Source organism: Quercus robur, chromosome 2 (assembly GCF_932294415.1).
Source record: "Quercus robur chromosome 2, dhQueRobu3.1, whole genome shotgun sequence".
Taxonomy (NCBI): Eukaryota; Viridiplantae; Streptophyta; class Magnoliopsida; order Fagales; family Fagaceae; genus Quercus; species Quercus robur.
The window spans coordinates 58394792-58411202 of record NC_065535.1 but is presented as its reverse complement, the minus strand read 5'-3'; the positions used below and the strand labels follow the sequence as shown (position 1 = coordinate 58411202).

Here is a 16411-nt window from a genome sequence, read left to right as displayed (position 1 = left end):
TTTATTTAGCTAAAAAAGAAAAAAAGAAAAATATACCAGGATAAACACATTTATTAGAAACATATACCAGAAATATACCATTATAGAAGCTTCTAGTATTCCATCATGATAAAAATATACCATCATTTGTTTGTCATTTCTATGTGCCATTTCTAATCTTCCATAATTTCTATGTGTCATGGCAAACACAAGAGCCTATAATCTTATGTGTCATGCCAAACACTAGCCTATAATCCTCCATTTTGTTGCGAGATCTACTTTTGAAAGCTTTCATGGTTGAAAATGTTAAATATTACAGTTGGTTTTTCCATCGTTTATAAATCAAATTAAAATCATAGTTGTTGCCTCATTATAATATTATCATATGTCTAGTATTATTCTAACTAAAAACTAATCAGCATTGCCATGTAAAATATATTAAAAGGGTTGAATTAACAAAAATAAATAAATGAGTAAATTACTTATCTGATATCTATTTTTTACGCAATATTTCAATTTGATTTATAACCTTTTAATTGTGTCAATTTGATCCTCTAATTTTTCAGTGTTGTGTCAATTTAGTCTCTGTCGTTATCTCTTAAATTGAAATTGCTTACGTGGCTAATAACTAAAATAAAAAATTAGTTTCCATTGATATGACAGTAAACTAATTTTTTATTTTGGTTGTTTGTCATGTCAGTAATATCTATTTAAGAGATAACGATAGGGGAGATTCTAGCATTTTGTCCTTAATTTTTAAAAAATTTAGCAATATGCCCCTATTTCGAAACTATATAGGTAGATGCACCTGTTTCAATACTCGATTACCTTAAAATCGAGTTTCAATGAAATACTCGATTCGTAGAAAATCGTGTTATGCCGAATAAAACTAAAAAAAAAGCATGGAACTCGATTTTATGGAAGACGAGTTCCAAAACGCCGCTATAGGGTTTTAAAACGTCACTATAAGGCTTAAAAATGCCACTATTGGTCCCTTTGTACGGGGACTTGTAAAAAAATTTTGCAAGAAAACGCCACTATAGGGCTCTAAAACGTTACTATAGGGCTTAAAAACGCCACTATAGGACTCACAAAACAGGGCGATCACACTTATAAAAAATTTTTGCAGGAAAACGCCGCTATAGGGCTTTAAAATGTCACTATAGCGCTTAAAAACGCCACTATAGGGCACCCTTAATATGGGCCAATCACACTTATAAAAATTTGCAGGAAAACGCCGCTATAGGGCGTTAAAACGTCACTACAGGGCTTGAAAACGCTACTATAGGGCTCCTTGAATATGGGCCGATCACACTTATAAATTTTTTTTTGCATGGAACTCGATTTATTTTCTACAAATCGAGTATTTAATTGAACTCGATTTTAGGATAATCGAGTATCGAACAGGGGCACGCTCCTATATAGTTTGCAAACAGGGGCATATTGTCAATTTTTAAAAAAATTAAGGGTAAAATGCAAGAATCTCCTAACGATAGGAACAAAACTGACACGACACTGAAAAGTTAAAGACCAAATTGACATAATTGAAAAAGTTACAAACCAAATTGAAATTATGTATAAAAAAATATAGACCAAATACGTAATTTAACCTAAATAAATATAACAATCAAGTAACAATTCAAAGACTTGATTGAAACGAGGACAAAGTTAGAGGTTTAATTTTTTCATTTAAAAAAAAAAAAAAAGTTAAAGGATTTAGGAGATGTTTAGTTTTTTCACCCGCATGTATTTTCATAGCAAGTAAACAGCGTTCCTTACCAAACGGTGTAAAAACAGCAATCAAGTTATTTCGCAAATTTCAGAAGACAGTCGACACATTCGATAATACTGAAAACCCCCAAGGATGTCAGTGGTATTCCCTTGAATAAAGAAAAGAGAAAGCAGAGCGACGCACATGAAAACCCAAACCCAAACCCAAAAACCACACAGTACTCTCGTCGTGTTTTCCAAAGCTATCGGTATCTCCAAAGCCGCCTCCACCAAAAAACCCTAACAATTCCCATTTCGTCTCCTCCGAAGGAACCAAAGGAATTTGAAAACCACAACGTTGTTTTCAAGATCTTCGTCGCTTTAAAGCTCCAGCAACCTCGCCAGTGAAACTTGTATGTTATGTATTATCTTGCAAGTTATCGTGTTTTCTTTAATAGATCTATTATGTTTTCTATTATTCATGGGAAATGAAATTTTTGGTGTCTTAGGTTGTCTAGAGCAATAAGAAAAATGAAAATTAAACAAAACATTATCTGGGTTTTAAGTTAATGTTGTTTTTACATTAGGAAATACTATTGTTTGGTTTATTTATTTATTTATTTTTATTTTGTAACATGTTTATTGGGTTTTATATATTTGATTGTTGCTGATTCAGTTTCCGATCATAATTGGGTTTGTTTTCTTCATTGTTAGGGGTTTGGTTATTAATCACATTTCTGGGTTTATAATTGTTATTGAAAGAATTGTTGAGATGGGTGATAACAAATCTCCTAGTGGGTCTCCTAAAGAGAACCCAGATAATGATTCTGATGCAAACCCACTTGCTAGGGATGATAGCTCATTGGAAACTATAGTAAGAAAATTCCAAGACTCAATGTCCCTCAAGAAGCATAAGTTTTGGGAAACACAGCCTGTTGGACAATTCAAGGAGGTTGGCGACTCGAGTTTGCCCGAGGGCCCGATTGAGCCCCCGACGCCATTATCTGAAGTCAAACAAGAACCTTATAATCTCCCAAGTTCCTATGAATGGACCACGTGTGACATGGACTCTGAGGAGACTTGCCTTGAGGTTTACAATTTGTTGAAGAATAATTATGTTGAGGATGATGAGAACATGTTTAGATTCAATTACTCCAAGGAATTTCTTAGGTGGGCACTGCGTCCTCCTAGTTATTTCAGGAGCTGGCATATTGGTGTTCGTGCCAAATCTTCAAAGAAACTGGTTGCTTTTATTACTGGTGTCCCTGCCAGAATTCGGGTTCGTGATGAGGTTGTCAGAATGGCTGAGATTAATTTCTTGTGTGTTCATAAGAAGCTTAGATCGAAGAGGCTTGCACCTGTTATGATCAAGGAAGTCACTAGGAGAGTTCACTTGGAGAATATTTGGCAAGCAGCTTACACAGCCGGAGTCGTTCTTCCAACGCCAATTACAACTTGCCAATATTGGCATAGGTCTTTGAACCCAAAGAAGCTCATTGATGTTGGGTTTTCAAGGCTTGGCGCAAGGATGACAATGAGCCGAACCATAAAACTTTACAAGTTACCAGATTCACCAGTGACCCCTGGATTTAGAAAAATGGAACTTAGAGATGTTCCTGCTGTTACTCGGTTGCTTAGGAACTACTTGAGCCAGTTTGTGGTTGCACCTGATTTTGACGAAGATGATGTGGAGCATTGGCTTCTTCCAAGTGAGAATGTGGTGGATAGTTACTTGGTTGAGAGCCCCGAGACTCATGAGATCACTGATTTCTGCAGCTTCTACACGCTTCCTTCGTCTATCCTTGGCAATCAGACTTACTCGACTTTGAAAGCAGCATATTCTTACTATAATGTCTCCACAAAGACTCCGTTGCTTCAATTGATGAATGATGCTCTTATTGTAGCAAAACAAAAGGATTATGATGTTTTCAATGCATTGGACGTCATGCAGAATGAGTCTTTCCTGAAAGAACTGAAATTTGGACCAGGAGACGGGCAACTTCACTACTATCTTTATAACTACCGGATTAGGCGTGCATTGAAGCCATCTGAACTTGGTCTTGTGCTTTTGTAGTTTCATATGTTTCAGTTTTGGTATCGGTTTAGTTTGCTGGCCTCATTCGTTTTCTTCCTCTGCATCAACAGAGACGAGAATTTGCTGCACATGCGAGAGAACGGATGCAATGACATCCAATGTCTGATATGCTTTGGTAATAAGACAACGTTGTTGGCAATGCTTATTGTTCTTGATATATTTATTTGAAAGAAAAAAGTGGTCTCTGGACTGAATATTGTTGAGATATTTCATTTTTTTCTCATTCCATCTCTCCCCGTGCTTTTTAAATTTCAATCTTATTCACCACTTTCCCCTACATGTATCTGCAGTTCATTCATTCAGCTGGCAGTGTGAACACATGGTCCACATTTTGAGTCAAGCTGATTGCTTTTGAGTTATTTCTGTCTTGTGCTACCATTAACAGTCTTTTCATACTGTCGCATGTGCTGTTTCTTTTTTCTCTGGCTTAGTTCCTTTTGATCCTCGTTTCAAATGTGTTCTTATAACTCGCCTTTAACATCTATCTCATATTTTATATATATATATATAAAATCTCTTTGATATTAAACAAAATTTCTAGCCCCACTTTTAATTAATTTAGTTCCGGTGATCAAATATATATATCTTCTCTGTCTACCACCAGAGAAAATGATATTTGGGTTGATCCATGTCAAAATAACTTCCTCATTTTAGGTGTTGGAGTAGAACTGGTTTCTTTTTTTATCTTCGCCTGGTCAGGACTCAAGAAGCACATTATTAGCTCCTGTTGTTTCTAATATATGCGGTTTGAAATTCAATCGATTTTTTAGGAAATATGTGTGCCAAAATTTAGGGTAGGGATGTTGTGACTTGTGAGGGAGGAGAGGCTGTTAATTTTCTGGTTGCTTCGAAATGACATTTTATGATATGTGCTTTAATTGATGCTAATTTGTTAAAGAAATCTGGTTGCAGTATAGTAAATGTTGTATATCACCCGAGAAAACAAAGAATTCCACTCGACCTGAAGTTAATGTAAATAAGACCTTGCTTATTAAGTTAGTTAATATCACTACATTCTTTTTTGTATATGTGGAAATGACATTGTTTGATTTTGGTATTTTAACTGAGTAATTATAACTTAGGTTTTGTGCTTTTTGCCTATGTCTATTGAACAGTAAGGAGTTTAAAAAAAAAAATTATATATATAAGAATAGGAAGGAGTTGGTGCAAGACGCCAGTTAAAATCAGAATTTAACCATTGTAACCTGTGGCCACTTGAGTATAATCCCTCAGTTCTTATTGTACAATAAATATAAATAAAATAAAACAGTTTTGGAGTTCTTGCCTAAAGTTTTGTAGTTTAACTGTTACTTCTTGATGATTACAAAGGAGACATTCAGAATTCAAATTGATGACTCCAAAGGAGACATTCAGAATTCAAATTGAAGTAAAAATTTTTAAAAAAGAAGTCCTGGAGTTCTCTTTCCTGCCAAGCACCATGCATGAATGGTCAATTTTGTTCAAATGGCATGTTGCCCCCAACTCATTACGTCGTAATATGTAAAACACTTTTTGGGCGAAAGAGAACGACAGTGGCGCTTACTGTGGCCGCGAACAAGCTTGTAAGCAAAGTCCTGATTCTTAATTTGCTCTAAAATCAAAGAATCAGAACACTAAGGTACCTATAAGTACCGTTCGAGGTCCCATTCATTTTGCTTTGAACTTCTAAGCCAGTGGATTTTACTTGATCCTTTACTTGGAAGAGTCATGATGACTTTAAAAATATTCTTTATAAATAAAATAGTACAAATATGAGGGTTAGACAAACTTGTTTACGGAATCTCACGTGGATAGTAGCTAACTTCTTTCAATCTTCTTTGTAAACTAATGATATGGCTAGATAGATGTATGGGGAAGAGGTTTCGATAAAGAAAGACACTCAAAACTTTTAAACTATAACTATTTTACTTTTGATGATCTCCACGAAAGGGGTTGTTGTCCTTTAAAGGGGGAAGAGAAGAAAAAGATTACAAAAAATAATTATTGCTAACAATTTTTTTTTTTTTTTTTTTAAACATGGGAGTTAAGAGCTTTTTGAGCACCTAACTAGATGTATACGTATCCAAATAATGTTAAGGACACATGTAGTCTTATACATGAATTAGGATAAAGTCGCAGCCGAAAAGAGTGAGGATAGTTGAACTAAAATGTCCATAGTCTAGTAGTGTACTACTACATTGATTTGATCGAGGTCCTCGGAACTGAACTGACCAACCTAGCTTTAAAGCTTGGCAAACTCTTTACGGTTGTGGCAAGGCAAGCTGTGGCAGATAGATGTTTTGGTTTAGCAGCAACCTGACCGAAGATGTGATGGTGGAAAGCTTTGAAAGGCTGCGTGTGAAATAATCTTTGATGCGGTTCAAGTGTGTATCTAAATCCTATTTTACTCTTGTTGGAGGCCCTGGTTTAATCACCAAATACTACGCTTGCACAGCAACAAGAAGAAAATTCGCCACTGCCTATTGGCACTGTGTTACATGAAAACCTTGAACTTCATCTTCCATTATTGAAACACAAGCTGCCTAGAGATCTATATTTACCATTAGCTGGAGAGATTGTCTATAAAATGGTTCAGTCCATGCAATGTAAATTACTCGCTTCATGGCCAAGCAGCTAAAGACAGTTGAGGTATAATCTTCGAAAGTACCGAGTCTAGGAGAGTAATCATGTTTCCATTCCATGCCTGCTTTTATTCAGTTTTCCCCACAGTTTATAACATACTTGAATAGAGTAAATCAGTGGTTGGCTGATGATGACAATGCTCAGGTGATCCCTCAATATCCCAAATCCTGTAAGGCGGAACTAGTGGCAACACTGAGTTTGGTTCGAATTTTAAAACTTGTGGAATTACATTTTAGATTAATCGGAACTAAAATGAAAATGCATTTGTTGAACAATAGTAGATTTTCTCCCTTTTGGACCACACATACTTAGGCACATATTAAACAGAAGTGCCAAGTCGCCAACTACACTGTCCATCAGGCTTGAAATTTTTTAAAGAAAATAAAATAAAGATAATTCTATCATTTCCATTCCATTGTTCATATATTACTGCCTTACCATTGACAGAAATGACAAATTTACAGAATCCAAACCTGTGATGACCGATAGACAGGTAGCTTACATTAACAATTCTCTCATCACCTGGTCTACTATGAAGGGATGCAGTATCATTCTTAGCACAACCAACAATAAAACAAACTCTATTTGACTGCACCCAAAGAAAATGTGAAAAGCAAAGGAATCTAAATTTACAAATTCTAATCATTGTTATCATTCCTCCAGTTTGGTATATGATAAATCCATATCTCATGCCATAAGCACGATCTCACCTCGTGAACCTGTCAAGGATATAAAAATATAAAGTTAGAGTAAGTGAGAAATTAATGGCATAATAAGTGAGAATCTGGACTTTGAATTATTACATTTCTCAAAAATCTCTTTAGCTAGCTGTAAGAAGGAATCCGTGTCTTCAGCCATCTTTGAAACCCTCTCTGCCTCCTTAACTGCTTCAGCTGCCACAAATGATTTGTTTTCTGCGTCAGCAATCTTGCAGGCAGCAGCCTCTGCTGCTGCTTCTACTGTATCACCAATGGTCAAATAACCAATGCTCTGCAACGGCCTAGGCTGGATGTCCTGTTTTGGGGTAGGGGTAGGTAAAGGTGTCTTTGTCCCAGATGACACATCAGTTTTCATCTTGTAGCAGTTTTGGACCTGCATTTTGACAATATGATAACTTCAGTTTATATTCCACCTCAACCTATATTAACCAGTTTAGGATAGGGTACCCTTGAGTAACTCTGCTTATGTTTTCCCTTTCGAGTGCTACAACAAATTCTCTTCCTCTTTAACATCATGGACTTCCCACCCCACCCCCCCAAAACCACAATTTGTTTGGGTAAAAGGAAAAGTGGGTAGGCCTCTGCATTCAGTTGCATAGTTCACAAGAATTTATTTCTTTTCATTAGGACATGCTAGTAATTCAATATGTGTAACACCAGACAGTAGAGCAGGGAAACCGAGGGGGAAGAGGGGAAGAAGGCAAACTTCTCACCATATGTAGTGATTATACATCCAGTTGTGGAACATTTCTCTCCTTTAGTAAGTAAAGTTCAGAAAAGCAAGATCACTAGGCTCACAAAAAATGAGATTTAATGATTGCAAATGAACATCCCAGAAAGTATATTCAACTAATTTTGTGTATAAGTTTCTTATCCTATATTCTATGACAAAAGCTAGAGAAAACAGAGAAATTCCTAATACATGGCTCCTTTACATAAGCATTATCAACTGTTTTCTTTTGTTACTTCCATCAGAGTACCAAGGGAGCGTAGGTGTCTGACCTGCTTCTGGTGCACACACCTGAAACAATGTCCAGGTTTGGAAGAACTGACAGTGTTGGAAGAAGTTTCTCAAACATTGATTCCTCTGCTTATCTATTGCAGAGACTAGACAAGCCTTAATGGCAAATTACAAGCCTCACACTGCAATATCTAGCTCTTAGTTCCTAAGATCCAGAAGGTACTGGAATGACTAGGAAATAATGGACGACACATATCTTCTTAGATTTCCTCTCTAACCTTCAGATAATAATTATCATTCATAATGAGGTAACCAAAAAATGCAAGAAACTAAAGCCTAGGCAGCCGGGCACTGAAGCAAATTAAAGACTGCCAATAGATAGAACATCAATAAATGTTGGTGAAGAGGCATTCATGATGTGAAATAATGCGGTTATCATGACCAAATAGCGACTCTAACTTTATATATACATTTGAGCATAATGCTTGAAATTGCAAGGCTTGGACGAATGAATTAAGCAATTGGGGAAAGAGGCATTCATGATGTGAAATAATTAGAGATTAATCTGCAATGAAAAGCATTAAACCACCTTTTCGAGCTTGTCTTGTGCAACAAGCCTTCTCAACCTTGTACTCAATAGCCTCCTAAAATTTTGTGGAACCTCATGCCTTTGCTGCAATAATTATTTATGAAATAAGACGGTGATAATTTCTATTAAACATGATAACCAGAGTAACAATAACAGAAGTATGATACAGAAGCAGGTGAAAAAAATCAGTCAAATAATAATAAAGCTAAGCTAAAATTCAAAAGTTAATGGTGCATGTGCGGTCCTCCATAAAAAATGATTTTCTTTCATAATAAGCCTGCATAATTTTTTGACATCAGCAGAATCTTAAGTTATTTCTTTGTAAACCAAATAAATAAATTCCTCCATGGTATTAACTAATAATGACATGCATGAAAGCAAATGAATCATACCTCAATAAAGCTAACAATTTTGCTAGTGTCCAATCCATTTGGCTCGTTCAAGGTGGAAAGTGCTTCAAAAATCATTGCATTATAACTAGTAACAAATAATAAAATATGTTAGACATAACAGGTTTGTATTTGAAAAAAGATTGTAAATGATTGGAAATTTGTAAACTACACAGCATAGCAATTGTGGACATAAATAAGGAGTCGTTTCTGTTTTATGACTTTGTGCATGGGTTTCATATTTGTGAGTTGACCAACTTATTCATCCATTTATTTTGATAACTTAGGGAACCTATTTAACGAAAAGCCCTTTGGACTCGCCATTAGCGAATAAAACCTACAGGAAACTAATCCCACCCGCAAGAACCAATAGCTGGGTAATCTAGGGGCATTCACTCCTAAAGGCTAAGCAATTTATGCTCATGCCCAAGAGCAGAGTTGACTAACTTAAATTTTTTAGTGAAAAAAAGGGATATATATTTTTCTAGTTTTACTTCCTCTAACACACTCTTGCCTCACCTTATTCTCAGAAATGAAACCTCTTAGTGATTACTCACATAGAAATCCTCTAATCTTAAAAAAAGGTGTAACTAATAGATCTGCTAATAAGATGGGTGGGGGAAAAAAGTAGAATTTTTTTTACTAATAAAAAAAAAATTATCATAATGGGTAAAACTTGGTTACAGTTCCTTATATGTTGTATCTTGAGTTCTCAAATTAAATCAAACCATGTGGCTGCATTAGTCAATGATTCACACGGTTTAATTGTGCTTAGGGAAAGATAATACTGATTGTGCTGCATTAATGCAACTACATGGTTGAATATAATTGGGGAACCTAAAGAATTGTCCCTAAGTTTTGACCTATCATAATACATGGAAGAGGAGTTATGTAAGCCCATGGAAGGCACAGCAAAACAGGATAGTGACATGAGGCTACATCACTGCATCAATTAAAGAATTTACCAGATAACACAGCTATGCAGTTCCCACAACAAGTAGCTACAGAACTTCCAGTTATACCTCATTTATAGTTTTTCATTGACTAGAGAAATTTTAAATTGGGATTTGTAAGATAGCATTCCATAATCTACGCAAATTTATTGTGGGCAGAATGATACACAGGTGTCCAGGTAAGGGATCAAGATATAATATCTCTTGTTATATAGATTTTACTTACAGAACAATTTTCTTTTCATACTCTACTTACAATGAATCCTAAATGCAACAAATCATTTTTGGACATCTGCTGACACACGACCCACTTCTTATCTACTTAAATAAAGGACTATGTTACAGTATGAATTGATTGCCAATTTGCAATCTTATATCTATTGGTTAACCGAAACAGTCATTGGGCTTGAACATGCATATACTACATTCCCTTCTTCCCTGACTTGTTAACCAACTGCCCTTCACAGTGGTTGCACAAATTTATAAGATTCTAAAAGTCTATCTTTCTCCCACTCATCATTCCTCACCTTTTGACATTCAGAAAAATTCCAATCACTCAGCAGACATGCAAATACATGCAATGTAAACTTCATAGTGTGTGTTTGCGTAGATGATTTTCTGCGTGTGTTTGCGTTTCACTTGGCTGGTCCCATGGCACTGTTCATGGACCAGCCAAGTGATGAAAAACGCGTGGCACTGTTCCCATGGCACTGTTCTGCAATAAAAAATATTTTGCTACAGTGTTTTCAGCAATGAGTTTTCAATTTTCAGCAAATAAGCGGTATCCACACATATCCATAGTATACCATACAGCATCAAGGAGTAACCTGCATATTTTTTTTTGGTTATGAAAAGACGAAAGAGATTTTCAGCATCAAAGGCAAGAGAAACAAATAGGTGCCATACCTTGAAGCATTTTTCCCATCTGTTAAGCTTTTTGTAGAATCGTCCACATTTGGATCAGCTGCTGTATCATGTGCAACTGAAGCAGCAACAGAGGTCTGCACACTGGATGGTGTAGTAGTGGGAGTATCTGGGTTGGCTTTTGCTTTTGATGACCGTGATTTTTCCCGGGGGCCTTGGCCACCAGCACTAACGCTCATGTTTCGCCATTTATCCTACTCATGTGGAAAATAATGAGAGCACATACCGAGCAATATTAAATTTACATACTGTGGTACCATTTTTTATTAGGATGAAAAAGAAGCCGCATTCCAATAATAACAGAAATGCACAAGAAATTACACTATATGGTTGCACAACATCCTCAACAATTAGTATAAACTAAACGACCTGCAGCAAACTGCAGGGTACAGAATTGCCCATCAAATAAACTCTCATACATACTGATACCAACTAAACCACAACCATCAACTCTCTCTCTCTATATATATATGGGTGGGGGGGGTGGGGGGGTTTGAAATCTAACTTTTTGGGTGTAGCTAACTAAACAGAATCCATATCTTACTCTTAATTGCCAGTTCAGGATAGAGTTAATCTCCCTTGATAACCTGCCTATCAATAAAAATGGTTTAGCCTTCGTTTGAATGAACTTATTTTCACCTCAAAATAGAATGTACAGCTTTTTAAGGCATCACATTTTTCAAAGTACAGCTGCACTTTTATGCAAAAAATCTAAATAAATAAAACTAGCTTACAAAAATAAGCTCATCCAAATGCATACTTAAAAAACAAGTTTTCCAGGCCTGAGCTCATGCAAATGAGCTTAACAAAAATATGGGCTTTATTATTAAGTAGACTGGGGGCTAGCAAAAATCACAAAGCCAGTGTTTTCTCACTTAATACCATAAGCTCTATCAATTCATTAAGCTTTTATGACCCAGAGGTTAAACCATTCTATTCCACAACTACTTTAAATTTTTTGAGACACCTCACATCAAATTCAAAGGCTGTAGAGCCAATTCACTGACCAAAATTAATGTAAATATGCAGTCTAAACCACTTCCCTGTATTGATACCAACAACTGATGACACCATCTTCCCGAATCCAATTCCAAAGAGAATACCAAAACAGAGAGCAATTAGGAGACTGTCATATAAATGGGTCTTAAATTATAAGTCAGAATGGAGAAAGACGATGCAGATAGTGACATGTTTGAAGAAAAATAAGATTAAATATCGACAGATTCTAGAACTGTGGTCTAAATTTGATGTGGGACTTTCTTAGCCCCTTTCATAGGCTACTTTAGTTATTATTGAGTCTTAGTATTAAGTTTATTAAGTTAGAAAGTCTCTGGTACAGTTTTAATCAAATTTTACTAGAATAAAGGTAATATGGTAAATCCCAGATTTTCAGGAATGCGTTGTCCTTGGATGTACCAAACGCTCATGATTCTTACTTTGTGTTTTGAGACCTTTTTCTTAGGTGGTTTAGAGGTTCTTTACTTTTTATTTATTATTAAGAGTATTGGTCTTTCTAGAAATAGGTTATTTTATGAGTCCTAGTCCTTTTAGGAAAGGATTTAGCAATGGCTACATAAAGGCTTTATCGTAGTCAATAACATTGACAGTGAGATTTATTTTAAAAATTCCAGCAGCTGATCTTAATTTTTGAGGTTGTGAATTTTTTATTGCTTTCTCCTACCTTAAGTGTAATTGCCTAGTGTTATCTTTATTTCTTGTTCTACACACTTTTTTAACACCAAACAACCATCAACATATACAAGTTTCAATCTTTTTTTGCCTAACCCTTAAACATCAAACCCTAATCAAGAATCCTTCAAGATCTCATCAAGACATCTAATTTACTGCTGAATTACTAAAGATCCTATATTGGAATTGGAATCAGAGCTTATTAAGGTTTCTATCCTGCATCTAAAAAGAAACACTTTCAACAATCCCAGTCATTCGGATATTGCATGGTGGGGAAAAAAAACTCGAGTCTTTGCCACAGCCGACTTATGACTCAAAATTCTACAAAGGAAATGATCAAAAATATATATCATATATCACATAACCAATTTTCTACATAGTCCACAACACTTCCTTATATGTAATATTCTCTAATAATCACCATGGTGCCTTTCCACCCTAATCATTAATTATAAGGAGACCTACTAAAAAGAGGATAATCTTTTACTTACTATCATTGTGAAGGTTAATACAAGTCAATGAGCAATAGCACTGCATTGTAATCAAAAGCGAGCCAGGTGCTCACCTAGGCACCGAGCAAGGCGAGGCACCACTAAGGTGCTTTAAAGGATTTAAGGTGAGGCACCTTTATTGAGGCGCTTGCCTTTGGAGCCTAGGCGAGCAAGGTGACCGCCTTAAGCAACGAAAAAGGCACTAAGGTGAGAGCCTCAGGTGTTTTAATTTTAATTTTTTTATAGAAGTTTGTTGTGAAATCTATTATCAGATTATTAATTTAAAAAGGCATGTTATAAAACCTATTATTAGTTAAATTAATTTACAAAATTTTGTTGTAAAACTCATTGTTATATAGAATCTTGTTGTAAACCTATTATTAGAATAACTAATAGAGCCTAAACCACGTTAATCCTTTTTCAAATAATTTGATAGACATAATTTCTTCATGCAACACATTGAAAAACACTTCATTATAATATTTTAATACACTAGATACATATGATTCAAGTGCTATAAGTATAATAAATATATTAAGGATTTAGTGTCTTGCTTTACTCAGGCTAGCACCGTTTTGTCGCCTCAGGCGATAGAAGGCCTTGGCACCTTAAAGTCATCTTTCGCCTTTGACTACCTTGTAGCACTGAGAGGAGCTATAAATCATAGCTTATGATTCAATAAAGATCGAATTCATTCCCAATATTATCATAATCATCATCAGTCAAACATCCTCAAGACCATTCATCCAAAAAAAAAAAGAAATCCTTCAAGTTATGCATAACAAACAATCTCTAAACTAACAATCAATAGTGTTGGTTTGATGATTTTCACATACAATGAAACCAGGCAATAATACTTGCAGAAATCTCATCTGGGTCCAAATATATGAGCTCAAAATAAAAAATAAGTCTGACCCCAATAGCATATAAATCAAAAAGGCACGTTCTATGGTTGCAGCTAATAAAAATTCAGGGTTTTTCTTGTTTGTTCATTAAAAATCCACAACACAAAAACACATAAACACGTACATATAAATAGAATAGAGGGAGAAAGAGAGAGAGTTTGTTCATTAAACACCCACAACACAAAAACACATAAACACGTACATATAAATAGAATGGAGGGAGAAAGAAGAGAGAGAGACCTTGAGATCAATGTTGGAGCGAGAAGAAAGGAAAGGATTGAACTCAGGGTCTCTCTGGATGTCTTTCCATTTGCCAGTGCCGTGTTTGGCCACTCCTGCACGTAGAGCTTCTTCTTCCTCCGATGTCCACTTTTGTTTCGGGTTTCCCATCTCTCTGTGTCTTTTTTTGGTGCCACTCGCTCGCTTCCAAAGCCTATAAATAGTCAAATACACGGTTTCTTCAGTGCTGCCTCTGATATCGGCTTCGTTTTGGTTTTGGTTTCGTTTCCAGGGTTGCTGCTGTTGCTTGTTCTTGTCGTGCCACTTCCAACGACATTGAACCCTTACGAAACGGCAGGGTTTTTAGTCCCGTAATTTTCTTCCAATCAAACTTTGCCATGTCACAAGGCTAAATTGTCGTTTACTATTTTTTCCTCATAAGAAAAAACCTAAAAAAATGAAAGAGATGTTAATTATTATTTCTATATTTAAAAAGGAAAATATTGATGGATCCCTTTAGGGTAATGATTAATAATTCATTTAAAGAAAGTTTTTATGAAAAAATTAAAAAAAAAATTAATATTTTGACAGTTTTTTTCATTTTCCATAAAAATTGTGTCAAAACTTTCCTAAAATAGATTACTAATCATTATTCTAAGGGCACCCGTTAGCATGAGTGCATGACCCATTGAAACAAGAAATGTTAATTACTCTGTATTATTCTTCTTTATTCGAGAGAATATAATTTTAAGCCTAAACAGCAAAACATATCATTTATGTTTTACCATAATTCATTTCAGCCCTTTAACTCTGCTTTATTTATTTAAGTCTTCTAAGTTTCAAGTTTATTCAATTAAGACCTCTTAATCTACTTTTGTTAATTGTTGTGGTTAATTATCCAAAATTTTAAATCCAATTGATGATTAAAAAATAGTTTTCAAATTCTTTTTAAAAAAATTAACTGAAGTTAACGGAAATACCTTAATTAAATAAACTTAAAACTTAAAAGACTAAAATGAACGAAAACAATATTAGAGAACTTAAATGAATTTTGGTAAAATTTAGAGGGTGAGTTTTGCTTTTTAGCCTAATTTTAAAAGATAAATTATGGAAAACTAAATCTCAATGAAAAAAATGGAAAGAATCTTCGTTAGGAACCTAGTAGTTCCTAATGGGGATGAATAAAAATTGTATGAGAATTGACTTAATTCGAGATAGTCACATTCCATAGAGAAAGAAAGAGATTAAGAGAGAGAGAGAGATGCACTAATGCACTAAGCAATTGGTTTATCCTTCAATGATGGAAATGTGATTACAAGTAGGAATTTATAGAACCATAAAACTATTATATTGGCCCACATGGCCTTATCCTAATGGTCTTATTATTCCCCATGTGCATTAATAATTCCAACATGTGTTAAATGTGATTAACATGCTTGGAATTATAACTAACTAACTAAATGCATTCTATACCCAAATATGGGTTCCTAACATTCTTCGGTCGCTTCACTTTGTAATAGAGCAAGATAATCCAAGGAAAAATACTCTTAGACCTTTTGCTAGCAAGGAGGAGGGATCTGGATTGAATGAAAATAATTATTTTGAAATAATATTAATTTCATTCCCTTATTTTGGAGTTTAATGTAAGATAATAAACCATTTAGAAGTTTAAGTTGGAGGGAATGTAATAGGTAGAAGTGAAAACTCATACCTCTCTTTTCCCTCAAAAATTTAATACTTTTGTATATTTTTAGACTCCTTAAAACAAAAGTTGTTTAACCTAGTTATTTAGCCAAGTGATTACTTAGATAAATTATTCAGATCTAGGTTAACACAATTAAATCATATCATGTAAGTAATGCAGAAATATAAATAATACAAGATATGATAACCCAGGGAAACTAAATCGGTAAAAAACCTGAGGAGGATTTAACCTAGCTATCCTCAAGGTAAAACAGATCTACTATGAAAGAATTGAAATTTGTACAATAAGACTTAGACCACTAACATCCTATTGCGACCTTGAGTAGAAAACTTACTACTACGACCACGTGATAGCTCCGAGTCCATGGACTACTTCTTTCTTTGATCCACTACAACCACAAGTATTCCCACTTGTGACTTTGAGACTCCAATCAAAGGTTTTAGATCTTCTTGAAATTCTTT

At 35.0% G+C, this 16411-nt stretch overlaps 2 protein-coding genes across 3 annotated transcripts; one reads left to right on the top strand and one right to left on the bottom strand.

Annotated features, from left to right (window-relative positions):
* The first annotated feature begins 1752 nt into the window (after positions 1-1752).
* LOC126714194 (glycylpeptide N-tetradecanoyltransferase 1) lies at positions 1753-4143 on the top strand. Of its 2 annotated transcripts, XM_050414229.1 has the most exons (3): positions 1753-2013; positions 2063-2102; positions 2404-4143. In XM_050414229.1, the coding sequence occupies exon 3, from the start codon at positions 2462-2464 to the stop codon at positions 3761-3763; it is 1302 nt and encodes a 433-aa protein (XP_050270186.1). In that variant the 5' UTR covers positions 1753-2013; positions 2063-2102; positions 2404-2461; the 3' UTR covers positions 3764-4143. The 2 variants fall into 2 exon arrangements, with proteins under 2 accessions (XP_050270186.1, XP_050270185.1); XM_050414228.1 differs by having other exon boundaries at positions 1753-2102.
* A 2650-nt stretch (positions 4144-6793) lies between these two features.
* Positions 6794-14579, bottom strand: LOC126714193 (single myb histone 4-like). The gene is made up of 6 exons (XM_050414226.1): positions 14267-14579; positions 10924-11135; positions 9068-9152; positions 8676-8759; positions 7210-7498; positions 6794-7125 (listed from the first exon to the last, which is right to left on the bottom strand). The coding sequence occupies exons 1-6, from the start codon at positions 14414-14416 to the stop codon at positions 7094-7096; spliced, it is 852 nt and encodes a 283-aa protein (XP_050270183.1). The 5' UTR covers positions 14417-14579; the 3' UTR covers positions 6794-7093.
* Between the last annotated feature and the right edge of the window lie 1832 nt (positions 14580-16411).